At 38.1% G+C, this 23,876-nt stretch overlaps 2 protein-coding genes and 1 long non-coding RNA gene across 3 annotated transcripts; 2 read left to right on the top strand and 1 right to left on the bottom strand.

Annotated features, from left to right (window-relative positions):
- Window positions 1-82: 82 nt before the first annotated feature.
- Window positions 83-10,630, bottom strand: LOC115622631. The gene is made up of 9 exons (XM_030516637.1): window positions 10,291-10,630; window positions 9,678-10,030; window positions 9,522-9,616; window positions 5,113-7,681; window positions 3,397-4,040; window positions 3,040-3,194; window positions 2,764-2,974; window positions 766-873; window positions 83-699 (listed from the first exon to the last, which is right to left on the bottom strand). The coding sequence occupies exons 1-9, from the start codon at window positions 10,553-10,555 to the stop codon at window positions 318-320; spliced, it is 4,782 nt and encodes a 1,593-aa protein (XP_030372497.1). The 5' UTR covers window positions 10,556-10,630; the 3' UTR covers window positions 83-317.
- On the top strand, window positions 92-23,258 carry LOC115622639. The gene is made up of 3 exons (XR_003995351.1): window positions 92-288; window positions 22,192-22,301; window positions 22,370-23,258. It is a non-coding gene; the product is annotated as an uncharacterized LOC115622639 (long non-coding RNA).
- On the top strand, window positions 1,036-2,542 carry LOC115622633. The gene is made up of 3 exons (XM_030516639.1): window positions 1,036-1,472; window positions 1,544-2,006; window positions 2,075-2,542. Exons 1-3 carry the CDS (start codon window positions 1,099-1,101, stop codon window positions 2,489-2,491), a joined length of 1,254 nt encoding a protein of 417 aa, XP_030372499.1. The 5' UTR covers window positions 1,036-1,098; the 3' UTR covers window positions 2,492-2,542.
- Window positions 23,259-23,876: the final 618 nt, after the last annotated feature.

Consider the following 23,876-nt stretch of genomic DNA (forward strand, 5'->3'; position numbering starts at 1 on the left):
TTATTAATTATTACAGCAGCCCTTATTTAATTTTGTGGCACGTTAGTCAACACTGTTCTAGTATAGTCAACAAACACAACGCTCGCGGGTTTTTTTTTTATTGTTTGGTTGCTTATGTTGCTAAAAAATTACAATTATTTATTTATCAAAAAGAATTGGATATATTTTGATTTGTGTTTTCAATAACGTGTGTTCCTATACTCTGACATTGCTACGCGCACATTTGTTTTAACAATGAAAGAAGCAGTGTGTTTGTGAACGCCGCATCAACAGTTGGATACGTATTTGGTGAGTTTTTCTTTAGTTCATATAAATGTTTATTGCAATGATTTGATGTATTTGGGGCACAAACATTTCTTGCGCAACTTCCTCCCCCTGGCTGAGCTCTCCATTTCGGTCGGTTGTTCTTCTTTCTGGGGCTCCTGCTCTTGATACCTATCGGGATTTGCTTTTTCGCTGCATTTGGAGGCCATGAATTCGAAAAAGTCTATGTTTCGAACATGGTAGTAGAATTGATCCTTGAATTGGAAGTAGTTTGGGTATACTTTGTGCTTCAGCATAGCCATGTAGAGACTGAGGCGCTGTTGTTCTAGGATCAGGCGACGCTTATGATCTCTAAGGTGGTTTTTCCAGCTGCGTTTGCTGATCTCCTGATGCAGGAGTGAACGTAAACGTGGATGCAGATGAAAGAGAACCGCTCTGCAAATTTAGTGCGGATGTACAAAAAAGAGAAGTAAAGGAGTATACAGTGTACCCTCTACTTACTCATTGAAACGGTTTTTCAATTTGCGAAAATTGATTTTGGTGAAGGGGTCCGCAAACTGGTGTATGCGATCTGTATTTGCCAGCTGAGCCGGTATCTCAACAAATACCCTGTATTTAGGGAAACAAAGTGTTGTTCAGTTAATAACAATTTACCGCTCGTGCTTGATAAAAAACGTTGAGGTCATAAAAAGATAGACTATGCATTACATGTATATTTGGGTGTGTGTATGTGTGTGGGTCTATTTCACCAGTGACGAGAGCTTTCGTTAGTATTTCGAAGCCGTTTGCCAGTGTCGGACGTAAAGCACTCGCACAGTGCAGCATTCGGAGAGCATGGATCGAGGACAGAAAGAAAACGTAGTTACATCCCAAGCTCCAAAGCCACCCCACATCGACGCTGAGTACGTGGAACGAGCTTTGCGGCGCGCTTACAACAGCGAACAGCTGAGTGTGGAAAGTTGCCAGATTGAGGGCATGAACCAACGGGGCGAGAACTTTTGCAGCGACATCTACAGGGTGCGTGTGGCATATCGCCAAAATGAAAATGGGCCGCTCCAGGAGGACAAATTAATACTGAAGGATTTGCTGCCAATTTTGGCCGAATTGGGATCGAGTGAGCTCCATATGAATCAACAGGTGCTACCCGCAATGGCGGAAATCGTGGCAAAGGCAGAGCCGAAGTTGCAGGACCCCAAACTGAGTGCAAAGTAAGTGCAATAAAAAGAATTATTTTTAGAAAGACTGGTTGAAATCTCCGCTAACTTGTCCAATACTTCAGATGTATTTTTGCCGAGCGTGCTTTTCAAAGGGAAATCTATCTCTTCGAGGATCTTTGTGAGTTGGGATATCGTACAGCTGATCGGTACAACGGCCTCTCATTCGAAGAGGCATCCGTTTGCATGCAAAAAATGGCACAATTCCACGCTGTCTCTATGCAACTGATACAAGAGCAACCCGTAATAGTGGACCAGTTAGCTCCCTCGGATTACTTAGCAGGACTAGAGAATCAGTTTGGACAGATCCTCGTTTTAGATGGGACAGCACATGCCGCCGATGTTGTGGCAAATTGGCCGGGCATGGCACATATAGCTGCCAAAATGCGCGCCCAGTGCCCCAAAGTATACAGCAAACGTATGTCGGACATGGTCGATCCAAAAAAGGCTGCCTTTACTGCTATTGTGCACGGCGATTTGTGGGTCAATAATACACTGTTGACACCCAATGCGGAGCAAGTGATATTTGTAAGTATATACATACATAACATAAAATATATGTTCGATTATTTCTAACTTCAATTTGTTGCCCACAGGTTGACTATCAGAACTGTTTTGTGGCCAGTCCCGCACTCGACTTGATCTACTTCTTATACACCAGTATCCAGCTGCCTGTGTTGCAGCAAAAGCGTACGGCACTAATCGAAACATACTACGAAAGCTTTGCTCAGACTTTACGAGCCTGTCGATACCCTCTAACCATACCTGCATATGGGGATCTGCTTGGAGAGGTGGAGCGATGCCTTTTCTATGGCTATTATGGCGTCGTTGTTGAACTTCCTATTTGTTGTGCCTCGAAAGCGGCATCTGAGGATTTCACATTAAACACAATTAGTGATCGGGACCTAATGAGAAAAAAGCGACAGGAACTTTTGGCTAATGAACGCGTATGCGATAGCTTAAAGTCCGCGCTCCCATACTTTGAACAGCAGGGTATTTTAGAAGCACTTTAAATGGAATTTGTTGTAGAAATTATATTATACCCTTGCTAGGGAAGCAAATTATTTGTACCGTCGTTTTATTTATCTTTAAACGAATAGAAATGTAGTCGAAGTTCTTCATCAAGGGTTTCAATTGTTTGCCAGCCAAGTTCTATTTAACTCTAACCAATATTTTTGAAAAAGTAGTTGAATGTGAACGCGAATTCTTTGTCATAGTGTTGCTATATTTCTTTCTGTCTCAACTGATGTTCCAATGCTATTACAGACATGTATTTTGTACTTACTTGGTGCTTAATACGGAAGGAAAGTCTACAATTTCTGACACCTTCCTTTGTAGTGGAAAACGTGGGTACTTCTGCATGTCCTTTTCAAACCACTCGAATTTGTTTGACATTTTATCATTAATTGTTCGAAGCTGATCTATATCGATCAGATAGTTTCCGGCACAGAAATTGTAGTTACTTAATGGCGGAACCTTGCGAAACAGCTCAAAACCTTTATAAAATCAGTTTGTTATTATGTTTGATTTCAAGAACGCCATAAATCAGATCGTCACTTACCCTTTTGTTTGCAATCATATCCTGAGAATTCCACAAAATATTTCGTCTTCAGCTTGGGGCAGTGACAATTTATAAATCTATCAAGCGTTTCAACCCAAGAGCGAAAAGTTGTAGACAGACTTTGTTCAAAAGATATGCTTAATTGCAACTCATCGCTGTGTGGTAATAAAAAAAATTGTAAACAAAAATTTAAAATTTGAGAAATCAAAATGCATTTAAAAGTGGGAAGCGGGCAACCAAAGAGTGATAAAGAAATGAATCGAAATATACAATTATTTCAATAGAGACACATTGTGAGAAAGGGGTATTAGAGAAAATTGTAAACTAATGGGAAATGTGTTCTATTGTTCAACTCACTGCACAATTAGCGCATTTTCATCGCATCCGAATTTCCGGAGCTGCGTCTTCAGCAGCACGTCTGCTTGGTTAATTGTCATACGCAGGTTGTGTCCGTCAATTTCCACAATTGTGCGATCTTGTGGTGCTTGAGCACTGCGTGTTCTTCCGACGGGCGACATTTTGGGCTGGGTCCATTCGTCCGGATCAGCCTCTGATGATAATGTCGGCTCCCGTACCGGTTGATGCAAAAAGGCATCACTCGGTATGACACTTAACAAGCTCTGTCCCCCCATCCCCCCATCCAGCGTTATAACTTCGTATGGCGAGACTTGGGTAATACGTATATGCAAGTCATCTGCCGCAAATACTTCAGTTTCGAGTCTCAAATCCACCGGATTTATGTGCGTAAAATTGAAGTAAATTCCTGCATACAGCTTGTGTTGTATCAGATAGCTGTCTGCCGTATAAGTGATGAAGCTCATGTCATGGGTGATGCTCTCCTCTTCGAACTCCGAAACCAAATAATCATCAATGCCACCACCCTTTTCCTTTGCTTTGATCGATGAAACGCTATCGCCACGAGAAACATTCTCCCCTTCTACCGACGTACGGCTGATCAGGCTAAATGGTGTTCCCGTTGGCGCATTAATGTATATCGTTTGCTAAGGCGAAAGAAATTAGAAATCTGCACTGAGAAAAATGCACACTCAACAAAATCGCCACAAACATTACCTTATTTTTAAAAAGTTCTTTTCTTAATTAAGGAAAGCACTCATTTCAAATTTATAGTTTTTGTTTTTCTTAAATGTAGAAATTATTTCTGACTACAACAAAAACTTTCCTTGTTCTAATTTTTTATTTTTTTGCTGGATTAAGAAACAAAATGAAACTATTATTCTTATGCTTATAAAAATTTGAAAATTGAAAAAAGTCATACATTTTTGCTAAAGTCCTAATCTCCTTAATCGATTGTTCTAGTCTTTTGGCCGACAATTTCGGTTGGACTAAAAAGTAAACCCAGAATCGATTGTGGTTGACTCCAAAAAAATCTTAATTCAGGTGACAGCATAAAGAGAATGATGGGAGAATATAGATTTCAACTTACTTCATCATTATTGGAGAATTAAAAATATATGAGAAATCATATATGTATTATGGGAAATGTGAGATTGGTAGATTAAGAATAGAATCATCTTTCGCACAGCTTAAAACTTAAAATAGAAAAAAATGAACTAATACTACTTGCACATATATATGTAAATGGTTCATCATATTCAAATTCAATTCTTATTACTATATACAGCATTAGACAAATAAAAATTCAAGGAAACGCTACTAAAAAATTTATACTTTACAGAAAATGTTTTCTGATTTCAGAATTCGGTCAGACATGCAAATAATTTGTTCAAAAATTAGTGCTTTTTACAATTAGTCTTGAAAAATAAATATTGATAAAATTTTTTTATAGCACGAACTGAATATTAGTATAGAGTTTTTCTAAGTTGTAATGGAATTAAAATTGTACTGCTGACTTGCTTCTGAATTGTGACAAATTTGTGTGCAACTCAATAACAAGTCTGACCGTAGCTTATGTTTACTGAAAACTCTAAAACAGAATACTGTTTTTAAAAAAGACTTTATACTTTTTAGAGCTAGTTGCATTTATGAGGGATATTTTGATAAATTGTAGGGCAATTATTTTCTAAGGGTTTTCTTTCTCTACTAAACACTTACCGAATGAATTGAGTCGTCCCGTGGACTTGTTACTTTAGCAGCTTTATGGCCCTCGTGGGAACTGCTTTGTGTTATATCCTTGTCGAACTCGTCTCCGAGAACCCCAGCGTCCCAGCCCACCGATACGGTGCTTGTAATGACGGTTCCATCGCTGTGATAGCATCTCATCTCGTCGGCCTTCCAAAGCATACGCACACCATCCTCGCGCATGGAGTAGCTCTCGTTGGCATAGTAATCGTGCCATTCCGTATTGAGAAAGGGTTTCCCGCAGACAATCTTTCCATTCTTCTGCACATGCACCGTACTGCCCATCGATGTGGTTAACTTCAGGGACAAATAGTTTATGTTATACAGAGCCGTAATGAACTTCAAGAAGTTGAGCTCGCAGTCTATGCTGGCGAAAAGGGCAGCCGCCTGGTTGTTTCGTGCTTGACGCGCCTTGCGACCGGCACCCTTCCCACCCGCACCCGTTTTCGAAGCGCGGCGCTGAAGAAGGGAGTGCTTGCTGGGTTCGGTGCCATCGCTGGCGCCTCCGAAAATGCGGGTGGTACGCGGCTTCGCTCTCCTGACTGGGTCAGTGGTATCAGCAGTAGAGGTGGCCAATGGTTGGTAGCTGCTGTAAGCAGAATTGGTTGAGCACGCATTGATGAATTCTGAGCTGAGGTCCTCCTCCTCCTCCTTGTCCGGCTCCAAATAGTTGTAGAGCCGATACACTTCGCCATTGTATCGCATTATTAGCACCATGTCGTCGTTGCTGAAGAACACAATAGTACAGCCGTAGGGTGTGCAGATTCGTCGACGCTCGTCCAGCTCGTTCTCCTGCAGATTCCACAATTGCTCCGCATGCGTGTCGTGACAGTAAACGCTCAGGCCGTTGGGGTAGTTGAGCAGCACCTTGGCGCACTCCTTGCTGGTGGGGAATACCCGCAGGCTAACCCCATTTTCGGACTCGAGACGTACATTGGGCTCCACAATGGTCGCATCACCCTTAACATTTGCAAAATGTAATTTCTGTCCATCGATTTGCAGCGTCAGGCATTTGTTCATCTGGCGGAAGTTCCACTTTTCCTCGTACAACTCTATGAGACCTTCTTCAAAATAGTATTTCGAGGTTTTAACCTTGATGGTTTGGCGCGTATCATCCAAATTATAGCCATAGAGCATCGGATGTTCGGGTCCTAGACCAATGTAATCGTATTTGCGCTCGACGTTATTACCCCTGGATGTTAGAATCGATTCATCTGCTCGGTGCGTTTTATAATATGGCACTGTCTCTATGGAATGCGACTTGGTGGTACTCTGCGTTTGATTTTGCGTCGTCTGTTGTTGGAGCTCTGCAATTTTGCGAGCCTTCAGCGAATTGGGGCGCACGAAGAAATTGATGTCTATTTTGATTGCTTGGCCGTCCTTGAAACGAAATTGAAATGCTTCGAACTCGGAAGCGGCCAGCGTTGCAACACTTAGGTTTTGGGTCAAGATATTGGCATTTGCTTGGGCGGCTTCGACTTCCTCCTGAAACATTTCCGGCGTTACCAGATCTCGCAGGAACTGCTCCATTTCGTAGAGTGTGAAATCTCGAAAGCACAATCGGGTGGGTATAACAATCTGCTTCTGATACTCAAAGACCTCGTTGAGGGCGCGCTTAAAGGTGTAGAGTCGGACATTCGGGTGAACTACTTCGATGGTGTAGTCATCGTATTCGTCGATCAGTTCGATTATCCGCTGGTCAACCGCATCATTGGTCAGCAGCAACTTGGCGTATTTGGGCAGGAATCTGGGCTCCGCTTCGCCGTTGTAGGGCTCGTACTTCAACGAGTCAATGATGTAGCCCGAGGTGAAGTAGCGTCGCAGAATGTTGTACTCCAAGCAGGCATGGTATATGTTTCGCATAAATGTATGATCCATGTAGGAAATGATGTTGTGCAACAGCGGATTGGCTTCTTCGACGAATAGACGTTCCGTCTTCGACAACTTAAGTATGCTCTTGAAAGCGTTAGCATAGACCTTAATTTTGTCGAGCACTTTGGTCTGCACAGAGGGCGAGGGATTTGCCAGTAGAAGCACTTCCATCTCAGTCATAAGCTCACGAGGATTGCCAAACGTACTCATAAGCGATTCCATATACATATAGACGGTGGTGTCATCGTTATAAGCATTGGGCACCGGCGCCTTCAGATAATGCCCCTGTATACTCAAAGACTCGGCCATGTGGAAATTGTCAAACAGATTTGTCGCAGGATTCATCTTAACGTTGATCTCGTGGTACGGCTTTATATAATAGTCCACGTACTGCTCACGCAGTGTGTGCACATCGTACAGATACCAACTAAGCTGATCGAAGATGTCATCCGAATACTTGGCCGCCAAGCACATCGACATTTGTGGCAGTTGCTGTTGAAATATGCCAACCGGCTTCGTGGCCGAGCGTTTGCGCAGCGAGTGTATGTCTCGCTGGATCTTCTCCACAATGTCCTGCAGGAACTTCTCACGGCGAGGTCGGGGCACCAAATGGTCGTAGGCACAGTCCTCTGGCAAAAAGTGTATGATCGCTCGCAATGGCTGTCGGTTACTGTGGGGTAACAGCATAACATAGAGTATAAGAAGTTAACAAATGAATCACTAAATGGATGAAGGGAATGTTGAACTTCACTTTAATAGAAATGTTTTAAATGCCCCTTTTCTTGTAAACATGTGATGGATTATTTGCGTGTACATATACCTTAATCCCAATAACGATTCTCAGCGAAATTTAAGTGACAATTTTCCAAATCTTTTGCTCTCTGAAACATGAAGCATTCTTATATATAGACAAACAAGTTCAAGAAAAGGAAAAACAATTCCACATTTTAAGCAGCTTGTGAATTCGGTTTGCCTCTTGCGATTCCATGCTATATTTGTTATGTACTTGTTTTTTATTTTTATCAAATGTTGTAGAAATGTTTATTAACAGTTTTATTTATTTATTTTCAAATTTTCATAGGAATTTTGAACCCACTTGCGGTGTGAATTTCCCAAAAACCACTTTGGTTATCATTTGTGGCTTAAGGATTTTATAAAGTACAAACTAACAGACAGAAAGACTTTCATTTCAAAAGATATGCTCTTGCAATTAAACACCCAAGCTCTTGCTACATTTTTTATAATACTCTGTCGACAATCTTATCCTAATCTAATCGCAATATTATATTTAATAATATATTTAATCAGGCGTCCAATGTTTATTGTAATTAGTAATTGTATTTGAAAGCGAAAAAATCAAAACTCCAGCAATTTATATTCGTTTTAAATAACAAAAATTAAACTATTGATTATAAAATAAAAAGTGCAATAAAGCATAAATTGGAAAGGGAGTTATAGAAAATCGCAAATAGCGGGGGACTGGGGACTGAGAATCCCAGAGGAGGGAGTCCACAATATTTTGGTTCCATTTTTCAGAAATTTCACTATTTAATTCTCCATTTGCCAGCGCTTAAGTATTTGGTGTGAGAATCGGCGAGGACGGCGCCCACAAAGTTTTAATTTCATTTTTCAGAAATTTCACTATATAATTCTTCATTTGCCAGCGCATCGGAAAAATGAACAAACTTGTCATTTCGCGAGCTTAGGAGAATCTGGATACCAAGTTTGGCTATTCTAGTTCCTATACTTTCCGAGATTCTTGCGTTCATACAGACAGACGAAAATACGTTAATTTCAACATATATGCTTTTTTGACCTCCTCTATAATTCTCTGTCGATAATCTCGAAGATATAGTTTTACTTGCAAATCTTAATTAATATATTTGAGCAGACGTCCTGTTAGTAATTCAAAGCGTAAAAATCAAAACTCTAGCAATTCATATCAAAAATTGAACTATTGATTATAAAATTTAAAATCAGTAAGTGGGGCGCCTCCCTTAAAAGTGCAATAGAGCATAAATTGGAAATGGGGAATGGTTGGCTAATCAATGTGAGGTTTTCTCACAGCAGCTATGTTTCGCCTAGGACTTCACTTCAAATGGGTGGCTCGGGGGAGTGCAGTTACTTGCATTACTCGAGTGCTAGCTCTGGTGTATTTATAAATAAATTTGGTGTCTGCCAAAGTTGTTGGCAAAGATTTACGTGCTGTGCTTCTGTCATGTGTGTTATATATGCATTAAGTTAGCATGTGCCTTGGATGGCTGCATGGAGTGCGATAAAGTTGCCAGAACACATACACCATAATCTCCTGCCCAACTTAAGGACGATATGCAAATCGTTTTCCAGTTATTCTTAGAAACTTGTCACATGCCAAGCAATGGGGGAAGCCAAGCGTGGCAATGTAGGTGTAAAGGCATTTGATGCATGTAAGTGTTTAAAAAGCAATTTTATGTTTTTGTGCCAAGTACAGAAAAGTGCAGAAAAGTTCAATAAAGTGCGATATTACTTACTCGATTAATTTCTTGTAAAAGTCATTATTCATATTATCCAAATTACCAATAATTGCGATAATAATTTTTGAATTCAGCGGCTCATCCTTGATGTACTGTAAAGGGAGTGCAATTATAAGGCTGAAAAAATATATTTATACAAATTAGAAATCTTACTGTGCGCTTCGACAATGGATTTCCTTTACCAACTTTATTGTGTTCCTTGGACATCATGCCGAAGCACATTATTTCGCCCAAAGTGTAGTCATCGGTGATGGTATTCTCTTTTGACTTGGTGCCCTTGGCTGTTTTTTGCGAACCACGTCTTGTGTCCGTGCCGCCTTTTGATTTCTTTGGTTCCTTTTTCGGCTCGAATCGATCTTTCAGATCTGCCGGCATATTTTTAATCCAATACTGATAAATGTCGAACTGAAGCTCAGCTTCAATTTGTCGAGAAACCTTTTCATAGTCATCCAAACAGTTTCGAATGCGCAACAGAGCAAGATCCAAGGGTTCTTCGGGTATAAAACCTGTAGAGATGTTATGGAAATAATAATAGTACTATATACACCTTTTTCTGTTTTTACACGGTTTTGATTTAACACTGAAAATTTACAATTTTATGTGTGGTTTTTTAACACGACCTTTTCCGGAACCAATCTACGTGTAAAAACAGAATTAGGTGTATTCCGAAACTAAATGGAGTAGGCTTTTGATGAGAATGAATCGTCTTGAATTGTAGGGACACTACATTATTTTGTAATTAAATCACAAGTGCACTCGTGCTTACTTGGCTTCTTGAATTTCGAGGATCGTCTGCTAATGTCGTTAAAAAGTATAGCCTCCTGGACTTCAGTCTCCAAATCAATGACAAACACAGACCGGCGCAGGCCATCCTTTACCCGTTTCACAAACTCATCGCGCACAGCATTTAGGCCGTTGTCGTAGAAATTGACGCAATAGATTTGATAGGAGGGTTGGAGTATGGAGCGATTGGTCTTGTTACTCCGACTTGTGCGAGCTGTGCCGGATTTTAAGCCACTGGCGCGACTCATGGTTAAGTGTTAACAAAATATATTTAAGATGGTTGAGTGAATTGAACGTAAAGAAGTTACAATGTATGCATACAATACAAAATATATAAATGGAAGATGTCACAAGTCTGACAACAAATTCGTAGGTCAACCCCTAGAAAACACACACAAGAACACAGCCAATAACCCATCCGGTCTCCCTCAGATGATGATGAGTCTTCTCGGATTGCACTCGAAATGCAAAAACAAATCAAAGATGCGCCTTCTCACTGCAACTGCAACTTCTGGTGGTGTCTAGGCATTAATTGCATTCTGCAGCATCACATTGCACTTTCAATTAGTTGCAAATGCCTCGGATGTTCGACTCACACTGCCAGACAGTTTCCGAAACCGACGCCAAAGTAACAGGAAACGGAAGTTAAGTGCTGAGGCGAGGCGTTAAGTAAAAGCAACCCGACCCAGGCCGACACCGAGCTTCTGGGGCAAGAGAATTGAAAGGCAGCAAAGCAACTTGCCGCCCACCACAACACCAGAGATATATGCATTAATTGAAAGGTGATGATGTTGAAGTTGGGGGAAAAAAGGCAAGGGTGCGACTCTGACAATTGCTCGCATGTACCAGCTCTCGGAGCTATAAATGCCAGTTAGTAACTATTCGTCTCTTAGTTCTTTATTTCTATATAAGCTTTTTGAATGGAAAATAGTTTCAAAATTTGTGTACCTTCCTGCAACAATTGAACCCAACAAATCGTTGAGAAACTAAATATTTAAATATTAAACTAAATATATGTAAAGACAAAAAAATTGAAGAACCATTATTATCAAGATAACCAGAGTAACGACGAAGTATTTCAAAAAGTATTTTCAAAACAAATGTTAAGGGAAAATACAAATTAATAAATATAATGCAAAATTCCTTTTTCTTATTTAATATTCATATTTAACGTTCAGCGATTAAGTTGTCGATTTACTATCGAAATGTTGGTCCTGGTAGCACTCATACTTATATAATGTTCATTTATTCTTGAATATAAATAATTATGCGTGTCGACACTGATAGAAGATTTGAGAAGTGAAATTCAGACCGAAAGTGCTTTACTTTGTTCCGAATCTTTCTTGAAATTTCAAGTGTACATAAACAAAGCCCAATCGCAAATGTTGCAGGACTAACTGCGTTTTTGTTGTTGTTGTTATTTTGGACTGTAATTCCCCAGTCATTTGTCTGCAGAAGGGTGTTGAAAATAACGAGTTGTGGATGTTTGATTCGAATCGCGTCAAGGTATGTAATAGAAAATGTGTGCAAATGGGTCTAATTAAATAATAATACCTAATTTCTTTACTTTTGTTGTTAATTTAAAAAACTCAATTAATAATTTTGATAACTATTTTTTAAAGTTTTATTAAACAGTTTCATTTTCAAAAACAGTCAAAAATTAGAAGAAAAAAAATCTCACTTAAAACAAGAGTTTGGGTCTTGTTTAGGAAATTAGCGAGGGGATCGTACTTTTTTCACTCTTAATAAAAAATATTTCCTTAATTTGCCAAATATTAATAATAAATCCCCTTTGGCACCTTTCAGTTGAAAAAGTGGAACTAGTTCCATCCGTACTGCACATCTCTACTCGCCCATTCTTCCAAAAAGTTCATGTATTTTCCTTACGCAAATTTTGCACTTTGCTGCCGGCCATTTGCGTTTTGTTTCCTCACAAGTAAACAGCTCTGCCTGTGTGATCCCTGTTCCTTGTACTCTGTACCTGTACTTGCTTAATGCATATCCAAATTGATTTATGAGTTTTCTTTTGAATTGACTGCGTAGGTGTTTGATTTGCCTGAAGCGGATTCCGGCCATGGAATTACTTTGGGGGTTCCAGTTTGTGTGCACAACGTCTATGCATTTGTTTGTTTTCGATGTTAATTAAGGCTTACAATGATTGCACAGATCGAATGGAGAGCCTGTGAGGGCGTACGGTCAATTGGTTAAGCGTAGCTATCGATGGGTTTTATCACTTAGCAAAAACTATCTATAGAGTAAGGAAGGGAGGTTACCTACACAAAGCACACTAAACAATTAAAAGCAATAAATTTATATACACAACCATTAATCAAAGTCCGATCATAATCTCAAAAGGAAAACAAAAAAAGCAAAACACAACTAACCAGCGAAAAGTTCAGAACGTACAAGGCGACATATGAGCCTGTGGAGAACACAACCCCCACCCCAACCCCAAACCTAGCTGCAACCCCCACAGGAGCGACCGCAGCAGCGAAAACTCCGGCCAAACAGTTGCCAACCCATGTGTTGTCATTGCCGTCTCCATTTATTAATTGTACTGCTGTCTCCAATCATAATTAATGAACTTTCAGCACATCCTATGCGCCAGACATATGTATACACGTTTGTATATATATGCTCGGCCTTATCCCAAGCAGAATTCAAATAAAACTGAAATATAAATACAAATGTATGCCAGCACACCATAAATCTTCTTTTGGCAAATCTGTGTGATGCTCGTACAAACACCAACACCGACTTGGCTAGTTGTTGGGGTATTTGTTTAATGGTTGGCAATTTCAATTGTGCCCATTAAAGGCTCAGGGGATTAGTTAGTTGCAAAATATACATACTATATAGTATAAGTAGTATATATAAATGGTGACTTGGGTATTGGAAAATTGAGTTGCTCTTCATCTTTAGTAGAGGCGCCTGCCTAGTGTGAATTGTTTTTGCTGAATTGAGATATGCTAAATTTTTGGATTGTAATATATCTCAGGGGACAGCAACATACCACTGTTTCTAGTTTGCTGCAAGAGTTTTAACTTGGAAAATTGTTTCTAAGCGGTGACCAAACAATAATGATGCAAAAATATTGATATTAAAGGAATAGCTGGCACTTGAATGCTATCCCATTTATATTATTGATGTATTATATGTATTAGTTTCTTAGTTAGTTTTTAATCCTTTTGACCCAAAACACATTTCCCGTTTTTCTTTTAAATACTAGACTTTATAACAAATAAGTAATGTGTAAGGTATTATATTTCTAGAACAAACTCTTTGACTTTAATAAATTTAAATGCAAATGCAAAATTTGTACACTAGTAGAATTTTATAATTTTTCCTATGTTTTCCTAAGCTTTCCTCCTATGTCGACAGTCAATGTTTGTTGACATAAATAAATAAAATTATAAATGCTAGAAAGTGAAATTTGAAACCTCAGGACATGTCGAACGGGTCTTTAAATCTGTCGCAGTAATTGTAATCCATTTCCATTCAATAGCTCGAACATTTGAAATGCTTTCCACTTAAAAATCTCCTACTCCTGTACTCGTTTTATTTTTGGACAAAATGTAATCAAGCACACGAGCATAGTGTAAAGTGGGATCCTGCTGAGTTATTAATGTCTGCTAAAGACACCCTCCTAACCTCCAAAACAGTCTTTTTACTCCTCAACCAAGACCAAGACCAGCAAACCAAATGATTGGCCATCAATAATAACCAGTAGACAAAGCACTGAGGCTCTAACTTGCAAGTAATCCAAAGAGCATATCCACCCAGCTCTTGCCAAAAAATTTACATATGAATGCTTTGGATGATACAGATGCGACAGCCCTATAGTATAGCCAATTGTGTCTGTGTGTCTGTGAAAAATTGGCTGTCCACAAACACACGCACACACACACATGATTGCCATTAGGTTGTGGGTTGTGTGTGTGGAGAGTGTGGGGGTAGCCCTTTCACTTGTCTAATGACTAATGATGCTGCTATTCATCTTGGCTTATTTGTAAAGCAAGTGCTAATGTTTTTTAATTTGCCAGCAAATGTGAAATCGTCAGCGTCGTCGTCGTCGCATAATTACACGGCGATGTGTGTGCAGAAAAGCTTTTCTCATTATTTTAAAATTATTTAAATTTTAAGCACTCACTTGCTGGCTGACTAACTGAGAGACTGACAACGCTGATAAATGAGCAACTGACACTCATATGGTGAGGATGGGGGGGATGCCCCCCTCCTCCTCCTCCTCCTCCTCCTCCTTCATTCAACACACATTTGCCGTGAAATGAAAAATTAACGCAATTTTGTTGTTTGCTATTCAGCTTTGCTGCTGAAGCAGTTGAGTGAAGGGGATTTTCTAATTCTCAAGCAAGTAGCATGATTCTCCGATGATTATGTGCGATTTGCATATGTAATTTTCCACGTCAGCGTTTTCAAGGGGTTCTTCTTTTTATCAGCTTGCAGTAAGCGTTTGAGAGTTTTAATTTAAATGAAAAAGTTTCGCATTTCATAGGAACTTCAGTAGCACTTTCAGAGCCTGATGCATCGATTGTGCGACAGTTTATGTCCACAATATTTCCATTTATATTTAAAGTTTGTTAATAAGACCTGAACGTGTCGATTAAATATGAATTATTTTCTCGAGACACTTTTTAGTTTTGACAAAATAAACTGCACAAATAAGAAGACATTTCAATTAAAAAATAATTACATCAAAAAACTAGAGACAAGAGCGCATTTAAAATTTTTTAAAAATTTCAATATTTGAAATGCGGTTTGTTGCAAAAAAAAATGTTTTCTGCTAAAATTTTTAACGGGTGTCCTGAAAATCCATGAAGGATATTCAAATATAAGAACCATATATTGACAGCACTTTTTTATTTATTTGTTTATTAGTTCCTAGTACGACAATAAAATTTCTTATAAATTAATTTACTAGTACGGATTTCTTAAATAAATAAATAAATATATTTCAAAAATCATAAAAAAAAAACATTGAGTATGTTGGCGTTGGGTCTTAAAGGGATAGCAAGTATTTTCAGGTCCTATTTTGAATTGTCATCCCTAAATAAAATGGCTTGGCAATTATAATAAAAAGTCAAATATAATAATTAATGTAATGCACAGACATGTCTCATCAAGTCTACTGCTCGAACAATAAAAACCAAGCTCAGCTTTCTAGTCATAAATTTTGCAATAAACAGACATCGGATGGAACATTAAAAGCGAGTGTCAAAAACCTTTTCACACATTTTGAGCTGTCAGTGGATATTGAAAATGGTGGTTTATGGGTGTGGCTGCACTATGAATTACATACATATACATGTATTTGTTACACAATTCCCCAAAATGGTTAAGAAACTTTTATAGTGGCGACGATGCGTTTTTATGCGCCAAATTTGCCGACTGGCTGGCTGAGTGACTGACGGACTAACTGACTGACTGACAGAATGTCATAAAAGTGGCAGCGACGAAATTTTATCGACACATTGCAGCAGCAGGGTAGCTAAACTTAAATCGTATGCAAAATGCTATTAAAAATATTTACGTACCTATTGAAATTGCCAGAAGCCATATATATACATACATATATATATATATATATATACTATATATTTACATACAAGTACGAGTAGAGATGGTCGGTCTAGCACGACCAAGCCGTTGTAAAGTTGTCCGAAAGGTAATTAGTTTGTGGCTCTAACATAGAACGATGAATGGCAAGACGAACTGTCTGTGTGGGTCGTAAAACGCTTCCCAACACCAATTCCATTGTTAACCGTTACACAGCCCTTGTAAACACTTAAAATGCTCTACCAGTGCTCTGGCAATTCATCAATACACTCGGGGTTTTGTCAGTCGTCGTTTGGCATGGCCATTAGCATTTGATAAAAATTGAGATTTAGGTTTTAGTTTTTATTGCCGCGCGTAAATGTCATAAAAGTATTCTCGCAAACTGCGTCCGCAATATATACATATATATAAGTATATCTGCATATGTGAATTTATCCTTTTATGGGCGCCAAAGCGGACCTGGCTTTTAAGGTAATTGCATCACATTTATATGCGCAGTTTGAAAAGCTGTGATTGGGAAGTTACAAGAGAGTTACATGAACTGTAGCTACGAAAAGAGACAACTTGATGACAATATCCAGATAGGCAGTATCAGCTCACTTTATTTTCAGTTCTTTAAGAGATATAATGGCAGCGCTGATGTGACTAATTAATCATTGATCGTGATTAATCAACATTTTCCTTCCTTAAAAGCTGTCACGAACAGACACAATTTTTATTTTATTTTTCATCAAACTAGCTTATTTTTTGTTTATTTTTTTTAGGAATTGAGAACATTTTCGCCCACTTATGGGTTAAATGGGAACATCATTAATGGCCATCTTTGTTAACATTATTCCCATTATTCTCTCTCAATCGGCTTAAGGCTGTACATTTAGTCAGAAAATAAATCTGTCAATAAGGGGCAAACTGTTTTACATATATAGATGTTCTATATGTACGTATGTTGGAGTGCTAGCAATTACAAATGCCTTTTTCATTGCGGCACTCTTTCATCTTTTTGGCAAACTGCTGTGTCCTAAAACAAGCGTCAAACTTGGCACTTCATTGCGACCTATTGTGCTCAAGAAGTTGACAAATAATATACTGTTAGGTGTCATTAAGTGCTGGAAAGCTCTCAGCCTTATGCTCGAACTTTAAAGTCCATACTGCCCCTTGACTTACACGGTCGCACCAAAACCATTTCGCTAATATTTTAGGCAAATAAAATCAATTGTCGGCGTCAAAATGACATCGAGTGCGTTTCAATTGGAAACCACCCTCAAGACCTAAAAACGAGCCGCTATGAATTTAATTTTGCGCGGTTGAAGTGTTGTCGTTTGGACTGTATTCAAAATTATAATCTGGCACAATCGAAATATAAAGGGATAAGGCAAATAGGCAGCAGTGTATGTGTATTAGAGCTGTAATTGAAAGTAATTATTAAACTAATTATTAATTAAAGTTCCATAAATAATCAATAAAGAAAGTTCTATATAGTCGAATATTAAGAAGAAATTTTGAAACAGAAATTCTTAAGGCTAAAAATGAATAATTCCAAAAAAAATGTATTTTGTGTTTCGGTCTCAGTAATCATTTTATTTTATAATTCAACAGCTATCCATGAACAAATTTGAGATCGAAACTGTAGAGCGATGGTGTCGCAGCTGTTGCTCCTATTTTTCTTAGTTCGAATATTTTTGGCTTGGGTTGTGCTGGAGGTCCGTGTGGGCGTGTGTGTTGGGGAGCATGAGTCATGCTGGGCGTTAAACTCCCCATCAATATAGAAATTGTCCGATTTGAATAGATTACGAATATATCGCCAGGATTCCGGTGCTTGTCGGCAAAGATCTTGCTAAAGAGGCTGGCACCGAAATTATCGGCATTGGCTTTTGTCTCAATTGGTGTTGTTGTGCTGCTGGTTGGGAAAACTGAGCTTTGTCTGCTATTGTTGGTTGTTGTTGTTGTTGTGGGAGCATCGGACAACAGATAACTTTTTCTTCCGCTCAACCTCCGACTCATTACCGTCATTAACATTTCTCTACTAAAATAATAATAATAATAAAATTTCTCTCTAATAATAATAATAATTTTGATCGACGTTCATGTTAATTGATTAGTGATTCACTAAATACTTTTTAGTACAAAAGCTGTCGGTAATACAATTCTTAAAGAGTTGAACAAAAACTAGTTACTGAACTTAAACAAAATTTGCTCGTTTTTTAGTTGAAATTGGACGACTACTCTTAGACGACTTTAAATTGACAAGTAAACAAAAAGGGCTTTTCGGGACATTTGCCTTTGTCATAATTAACAGTTGTGTATTTTAACATAAAGCCTGGCTCTCCTTGATTCCATTTCAGATGCCATTTCTGATTCCATTTCTGATGCAACTTTCTTTTATTGAAAATGTTTTGGACGCCTTCTCTCATGTAACACATCCACAGCCCAAAATTCCAATACTCTTAGCAATGTCAGCCATAAATTTAACTAATACAGAACACAAACTCCATTGCTGGCCAGGCATGCGGCCAACCCCTGCTGCGATCCGATAGGAATGTGCCACAATAATCAAGCCAAGTCATGCCAAGTTACAGTTACGGTTACAGTTAAGGTAACGCATGGCAATGGCCATAAAATGACACTGAGTGTCAGTTTCAATTAAACATGTTGACAGCTGTACAGGACTAAGCATAGGCACAGGCTGGCAAGGACACTACACACACACTCACACCCATACTAGCATACATGCACATAAACACACAACAATGGGCGGCTTACGTATCGCACTCGAGAGGGTGGTCTGGGATGGGGGAGGTTGTATGTTTTTGGTTTGATTATTGCTTGAGCCATTTGTGGGGATGACTGCTCAAGCAATTTCGATTTTAATACAAGAAATTCCTGGCCATGTGCAAGAAATGCTGTTCCCCATAAGCAGCAACAATAAAGTATCGAGTGTGTGGTTGGGTTGATGGGCAAAAAGAGGAAAGGGAGGGGGCACTGAAGAGAAATGACAACTTTATCAGCCAGCAGTTGACCGTTTCCATACTCCCAGACGTCTTACAAGCTTTATTTTGCATTTTACATCATGTTTGAGACTATTCTTCTTGCTTTATATATTTGCTTCTTGCTCGTTGTCTCTGATTTTTGACAGCCAATTCTAAGAAAATAACAAAAACTCCAGCAGCTTAAGTAATTTTATGTGTTTTTCTTTCAAGTATTTGTTTAAATCAATGCATTTTATGCTAAGCACTACAATGGACACCAAGCAGCTTTGCATTCTAATGCCCGAGTTGATTTTCGTGAGCTTTTTGCAAATTTCATGCCTCGACTCGAGGCACGTCTGCATTTGCGTGAATGGTTGTTATTATTATTGTTGTTGTTGTTGTTGTTGTCGTGGCGTCTCGTTGTATTGACAACTTGTCAAACATTCTAATATCCTGTTTTTGGTCAAATGCCGAGCATTGTAGCATTGACAGCTTGTCTGGTGCTGTGGGGAATTGCGTTTAATTAAGCTTTGTGTAATATTTTGTATGCACTTGTTTCCATGCATATTCATTTCCTTTAATTTTGATTGAGTTTTGCATAAATTGCGAAATGTTGGGCTAAGAACATAAATCAAATGCTGTTAATTAAAAGAAATCTTGAAAAAATGCTGTCCTAATCAAGTGGATTTCTTTATTATTATTTAATTATATTTATGTCAAGAAACATTGACTGTCGACATAGGAAAACAATAAATAAAAAAATTATTAAAAAAAATCCTTATAAGCTAGGAAAGCCTAAGAAGCAAAAGCGTACTCAAAAGAGAACTAAGGACATCAAGAAAGGACATCGCAAAGGTATTTTTATAGCCTGTACCCAAAGGGTGAAAGGCTGTTCTAGTTTTTTGCGAATGTATGTAGCAGAAGGATGCGTGGGTCTGCCACAAAGTATATATATTCTTTATCAGGATGACAAGACAAGTCGATATAACTATGTCCGTCTGTCTGTCTGTCCGTCCGACCGTCCGTCCGTCTGTCTGTATGACCGCAACGATCTCAGCAAGTATAATAGCTAGGATAACCAACTTGCCTAAGCCCTAGGCAGATCGAGTTTGTGTTTTTTTTTCTGATACACCCCCCACTCCCTCGCAATTCGTGTTTTTCATAACTCCGGCAATTCTTGGAATTTTGAACTCAAATTTTGTTCAATTGAACAAAATTTCGCGCTTGCTAGACTGTAGCGTTCTCTATTGTTTAAAATTTAAATTCGTGCATATTCTTACATTTTATATAATTTGAATGATACATTTGAGGTAACTCACACTAATTTAAAAATTATTTTTTATATTCATATCATATATCATATCTTAAACTACAAATTTCACATGGAAATGCTTAAAATGTGTCCCCCTTTTCCCTTTGACTTTTCAAGCCTTAGAAAAATTCAAATGCTCTCTTGGAGTGCCTTCTGCTTGTATGCTGCTAGGCTTAATCTTAACCACACTACCACATGCATAGCCTCTTCTTAACCAAGCAGTAAACCTGCCCAGCAACTAACTGTAATTATTATAGCACCCAAAGTACTCCCCCCTTTCGCAATGAGTAGACTTGTCTTTCCATTTAATAGCAGCTCAGAAAATGTTGCTGCATTTTTTTGTGTTTATTTTATTTTTTCGCTTCTATGTGTTGTAGCCAGATTTTGGGGGAGTCCAAGCAACTTGGCCTTTTGTTTTCGTCACGGACGCGAGCAAAACGCAATCACAGCAAGTCCGCCCGCCTCAAATGGCAAAGAAAAACAAATACTCGTCTACATACTTGTATATACTATACATATCTTCTTCACATTTTTTGCGCATTTTTCTTGCTCTCGGCCCTTTGTATTATTGGTGAATTAGAATTTCTCATTAAAATAAGTGTTGGCCTGGCCCCCCGTTTGACTTGAGACTTGAGCCTTGAGACTTGAGGTGCTCGTCCATAGTAATGGACGAATGGCATGGACTTTTGTTTATGCTCGGTCAGTCATTAGTTGCGCGTCAAATCGGACTGACAGTTCCTATTTGTACGAGCATTTGTATTTATGTTTGTATATCTCTGTCTTTATTTGCTAGACTTTTGCCCATTTGCCATCTTTGCCTCCTCTTACCCAATATCTAACGCATTGTTGCCGACGACAGCTTGCCACTTGAGTTCTCTGAGGAAGTCTTTGCCCAACTCTCGATTCATTTGGTTGACATTTTTAATTTTTAATGGGCTTTGTATACAATTCGAGTCTTGCTTTTGGGGCCGTAATTAAAAATGCAACTCTTTGGAAACAATTTTTGGCTTTTAAGCATTCGTATCTTTCATCTTTTGTGTTGTGGCTTTTAGTGCTGCATTTTTGCGGCTTAATAGGCTTAAAAACTGAAACACTTAGTGTCAGAGACATTTCCCCTTTCATTTTTGAAGCATTTAGGGCTGCTCTAAGGTAAGGTGGAAGCGTTGATGCTATGCTCTTAGAACTGGTCTTGCCTCGTTAGCAAACCCTTTCCATACTAATCCAATTGGAGGGTTATTTAGATAACGTTTTTTTTTGGCCATCAACCCTTGGATGCAGCCCAACCACCAGAAATGAAGTAAAGCAACATTGTTTCTACTTCAACAAACTTTATCATACTCGTATGTTTGGCTTTTCTCTCTTAACCCATGACCACATGCACATATTGCTGTTGTTTTTGTTTTTGTTTCTGTTGTTGTTTACCTTCTGCCTGATATGACCATAGAGTTACATTGTAGCCCGCTGTTCGCTCGTGAAGTGTAGGCAAAACTTTGGATTTAACTTTTGCTTGCTACATTTAAGTGGCGGCATCGCCATGTAGAATGTTTACGAAACAAAACTTTATGCAAACCATATCAAATGTGGCAGCAACTGTGCACTTTACATGTGCAATGAGAACTTTTCCTCTTGTTTTGTGGTCTGCAACTTTTCCATGTGCCGCCGACACCTTCGCTTCAATGCCTGCCCCTTTCAACTAATTATATAGATAAAATGCAATTTTCCCATCCTATTTTGTGTTTTAATTAATTCTTTTAATGCCCTTCCAAAGGACAGAGTACGATGCCTTATTTCTGGTATTTGTAATACACATATTACAGATGATCTTCTGGACATTCCACAATAAAAACTGCGCAAATTCGTGGGAGCCGATACTCAAGTTTTGCTCAGAATATCACATTTCAGAAATACATGGAAAGAGTGCTATATATTTTCTTTTCTCTATGGTGTAATACTTTTAATTGAAGTAAATACTGTTGCATTATCGATTGGCTATTACTATAAAATTTGTGTTGTGCTGCTTTATATATTGTAGTGAATACCAGCCTCAAAATCAGAGTCACACAACTTCGACCCTCCCTAAATGTTGGAATCATTTAACCATGGACAAGAGTGTGGTTTATATCGATAAAAACAAGAAAAAATGTAAGTAAAAAAAAAATAATTATTATTTTATATGAAATAATTTGTTTTATACCATTTCTAATTTTTAGTGGACGGTTCAAAGTGGAGTGATTATGCGACCAAACTTTTTATATACTTGTACCGTTTCAGGAAGGATAAATTTCGCAACCCGTTTTTTTTAAACAGATTGTTATATGAGGAAATTCTTCAAGAAATGGAAGAAGGATACGGTATATGTGGATTAAACATTCAAAAGCTCGACAGAAAGATTCGTAATCTCAAGAGAACATATGTCATTATCAGAAATAGAAATATGGGCTCGAACCCAGATTCCATTTCATGGGAATATTACAAGCAAATGCATGACATTTTATATGATGACCCTTCTATTGTCGACACTCCTCCACACTCTAATTTTAAAATATATTTTTCGAGTCGCACCCAGTCGAAGAATCGAGTCAGACGAGTGGGCAACACAGAGCAAGAAAGAGTTAAAGATCAACAGCCAAATTGGTCATTTACTTTTGAAAACGATGCATCATTATTGAGCTCGACATTTTCCAAAACAAGCAAATGTCGAACCAGAAATACTAGAAAATCTGAAAGGCAACGGCCGATTGAAATAAGGACAATAGAGCGGGCAAATGACCTTCAAATTGAAAGAAATAACTTATTAAAGCAGTTTCTCGTCAATTTAAAAAATGCATAACATAAAATAGATATATAACATCAATTTCATTTATAAATTGTTCATTCATACATGAGGATGTAATCTTCTTATTCTTCAAGTAGTAAGCTTAAAAATTATGTAATTGTTTGTTAACCTCATCTAATTTCTTAGTGTACAAAAGCTGTTATAAATTATACCATAGTTTTTATACTCTGTATAATAGTCGATCTAGCCCTGTCTGTCTGTCTGTCCGTATGAACACCTGGATCTCAGAGACTATAAGAGATAGAGACACCAAATTTTCTACAAAGATGCCTTATGTGTGTACGCTATAGAGTTTGTTTTATTTTTTCTTCCCTCCAATGGGGGTTTTCCCGATTTTCCAATTGCAAGCAAAGCAATTGCTTTGTATATGTGCACTTATACACCCTTTACGTGAGTTCGAATACCAAGAGGGTGTCCAATTTTTTTTTTAATTTTCTTATTTTTTATTTTTTTATTTTCTATAATTATTGTAAACATATGTACAGAGTATTTCAAAGTCGGGACACCCGACTTTAGCTTTTTTACTTGTTTAAGTATACACTTATGCTTAAGCTTATATTAAATAAAAATGTTTAAAATTGCTAAATAAATGTCATCCAAAATTACTTTTTCTTGTATTTGTGGTTTAATAATAATTAAGCAAAAAAAATCTACGCGACTTACTAATTTATTCGGAGAAAATGTATGAAGAGTAATTTATTATTAACCTGATCGTTAATTGGTTTATTCAAAAGCTTCCCAAAGAATATTTGCTTTCCCCACAACTTCCAAAATTAATTTAAATTTTTGTTTATCAAGTCATATGATTTCGTTTACGTATCTGTATGTTGCTCTAAATAATTAATAATTTTAATATTGAGGCAGAGATAATGGCATACCCG

Source organism: Scaptodrosophila lebanonensis, unplaced genomic scaffold, assembly GCF_003285725.1.
Source record: "Scaptodrosophila lebanonensis strain 11010-0011.00,11010-0021.00 unplaced genomic scaffold, SlebRS2 tig00000043-arrow-pilon, whole genome shotgun sequence".
Lineage (NCBI taxonomy): Eukaryota > Metazoa > Arthropoda > Insecta > Diptera > Drosophilidae > Scaptodrosophila > Scaptodrosophila lebanonensis.